Source organism: Pyxicephalus adspersus, chromosome 4 (genome assembly GCF_032062135.1).
Source record: "Pyxicephalus adspersus chromosome 4, UCB_Pads_2.0, whole genome shotgun sequence".
NCBI lineage: Eukaryota > Metazoa > Chordata > Amphibia > Anura > Pyxicephalidae > Pyxicephalus > Pyxicephalus adspersus.
Genome location: NC_092861.1, coordinates 64,910,587 through 64,913,825, shown reverse-complemented (window position 1 = coordinate 64,913,825; position 3,239 = coordinate 64,910,587). Strand labels below are relative to the sequence as shown.

General features: G+C 33.5%; 1 protein-coding gene across 1 annotated transcript in view; it reads right to left on the bottom strand.

Moving 5' to 3' along the window:
• Positions 1-348: 348 nt before the first annotated feature.
• The window catches only part of PRIM2 (DNA primase subunit 2), a 58,180-nt gene continuing 55,289 nt past the window's right edge, over positions 349-3,239 (bottom strand). Inside the window, exons 12-13 of the mRNA XM_072408467.1 lie at positions 2,522-2,590; positions 349-976 (exon numbers count right to left, since the gene is read on the bottom strand). Coding sequence (XP_072264568.1) covers positions 758-976; positions 2,522-2,590 — 288 coding nt within the window. The 3' untranslated portion in view covers positions 349-757. The remainder of the gene's footprint in view (positions 977-2,521; positions 2,591-3,239) is intronic.

Sequence of the window (3,239 nt, the reverse complement as noted above, 5' to 3'; positions counted from 1 at the left end):
TTAGTCTCAATTTGGTAGCATACATTTTCTTTGATATGGAGAGATGTGGTACCACCATAGTTATTGGCTAAAAAATTCGGACTTTTAAATTCTTTTGTTTATTTTGTCCATCACTGTACCTTAAGCAGTGGAGAACTTATGGGCAGGGTTGACATCGTTCCATTTGATTTAAGCGCAGCAGAGGCAGAATTGTCAAATACAACACAAAATTGGAAACTTACTAGAAATCAGACAGGATAAACTGCTCATTTTCTGTACTTGTGTGCTAGTGTTTTTAAAGAGACAAAACATGTAAAAATAGCATGCATTGTACAAATTAGGAGAGTATTTTTTAACAAAATATATACATTTTTATTCTCCTTAAGCAATCAACCCACTTTATTGTTTTTTTTTTAAGTAGAATATTTGCAAATACATGAATATAAAATATCCAAATATTTATTTTACATGTCATAAAACAATGTTATCTTTAAACAAACAAAAAAAAAAGACAGTAATACAAAAAAACTGCAAACTTGAATTTCATAGTTCACCCTCCTTTTTTTCATTTGATGGTAAAAACACTCAAACTTAACAAGACAAAGATAATGTAGAAGATCATGGCAGCAAATTATTTTTTCACAGCCAGAAACTGATTGGTTGCTGGAACTATAGTATATAGCTCGTCATTCGACTAAATTAATAAATCTGCCCAACAACAGATTTATGTAAAAAAAAAATGTGGGTGCAAGCCCTGAAATAACATAAAAAGGGCAAATCAATATTCATTAAAAAACTGTTCTAGATCTTCCATGTCTTCGGACTGTGTGTTCATGAGTGCACTTGATGAACTAGAAGTTATCTGACTCTGAGGGTTTGATTGAGAACTTTCCCCAGATGTCTGTTCTTTCTTGATTTCTTGACCTCCTGTTAGGAGTTTCTGGCTTTCTATAAAGTATTGATTAGGATGGTTTAATGAGAAGCCACAATCATCCACCTGTTTGGGGAAAATGAGAATACCAATAATGACTAGAACTGTGCTAGATTTAGATGAACATCAGATAGACCCATTCCATAGAACAAATCATTTAATACCTAACAATAATACCATTCCAGCAAAACCGTTTTTTAAAGTAAAAGCTGTGGACCTTTTTGTACTAGGTCACAGTCGCCAGTATTTATTGTCCCAACAGTTGTCCCTATTATAAATTAGGCTTCTCTATAAGGCGGGTTACTCCCGGTCTTAATTCTGCATGCAGAAATGCATAGGTAATGGCAAAGGTTTGTGTCTGAGGCTTTCACTTGTTGAAAAACAATACATTCTTTTACAACTTTTATTTTGTGGATATAAAGACTGTGTGGCACATGTGTGCTGGGTATACTTTAAAGGCAGCTTTTATTATGCCCCTTTAAACCCAATCTGTAAGCCACTCCTGTTATGACACCCAATATATATATATATATATTTTAGATAAACAGCGGGATGCCGCTTGCTTGTCACCCCCTCCCTTTTTTTTTCATAAAACAGAACAGTGTTGTGTGTACAGTGTACAGTACATTCAATCACTATCTGTTACTGGAAACAATCACAAAACATAATTTTCAGGGACAATTCTCTGATATTCATTGTACAATTGTACATCTGCATAGGGCTTTACATGATGGCATTGTAAATAACAGATTCATGGAAAACATAATATAAATATGTGTTTATAGGTAACCATTTTGTTTATCAATTAATTTCATGAGCTAAAAACTAAATAGTCAAATAATGGCTAAATGCCGGCTACATTGCTAGTAATATATAAATGACCTAAGTTTGTCTTAGGGACTATAATGCTTGTTAAAGATGGTATCTCTGGATTTCTTCATTTTCTTTACACTGTGACCTTTTAAACAGTAGTCTCATATTTCAGACTGAACAAATGTGGTTTTACAGCAATTGATGCTCTAATGCAACACTTAGAACTTTCTTTTGGGTTTAAGCAATTGGTTTGGAGAACACAGATGACAGTGAAACTGTTCATGTTACAAATATTACAATCCACAATACTTTGTGGTTACCGGTGTCAATAACTGAATGATGTGGTTTCACATTTAGAGGACATCAATTTAAAATTTAAGGTAATAGTTTTTCATCTGTATTTAGGTAAATTATTGTGGAATAGCAGTTCCAAAGACGTATAGGGTATGCATGTCAACTCCCAACAATGAACATTGTTGTATGGTAGAAGTATCTTTTTTGATAATTGCTAAAATACTTGCTAAGCCTGCTCAAAACATTTAAGCTGATAACTTCCTCTACTGCATTCTGGCAAGTTACATTACCCACCGCTGAGAACTATGTAATACAAAACCCCTCTAATCTATATTATGGAGAACAGGAGAGAGGTTCAGCCCTATGATAACAATGCTGCTTCTTCATTGCTACAGTACAGGGAGTACGTTTTTTACCCTAAGAACAGGAATGGTGTTATATTTTTTTTTTTATAAGCCCCCACACCCCCCCCTACCGCCTGAAAAAAATATAGCACAGACTTACATTGTGGGTGAGCTCAAAATATTTCTGGCATGCCAGCTGGTAATGCATACCTTTAACAAGGTCCAATATCTAAAACAAATAAAAAAAATATAGTTTTAAAATATTTGTAAATGTGACTGTATATTAATACAATGGATAAAGAAACCCAGCTAAAATACACATTTACTGTTATATCTGCAAGTAAGAGTTTTATATTTATTCTGCTACTCTTGTAGTTTAAAAATACCAATCTCCCCATTTAGCCAGAATGGAAATATTGATAATTACTACAAAATTACAAGTTTGTCACCTGCCAATTTACTTACCTAGAAAAAGGTACCATTGCAATCTTAAGCTGCGCCCTGAATCTCAATCAACAAAATGCCTATTCTAAACTTGTTTTTCTTTTCATTAGAGACTAACTACTGTTTTTTTTTTAATTTTGTCCTGCGGGTGCAGATTTTACAGAGCAACACTACGAAACCAAATACAGCAATGAAATCACACTTGGCAACACTTGTTAAGTGAACGCAGATATCCAAAGAGCATAGCTCTTTTTTAACATATGTTAACATGACAACCCTTTAAAAATACAATTTACTCCTTAATTTTATTTTATGCAATTGCTTCAGAGTTGAATGCTCTCTAATTCTTATCAAGCAAATGCAATGCTGGTTGACCTTTACAGCATTTAGACAACATTCTGTGCTAAAGCTACGTACACACGTCAGATTTTTAT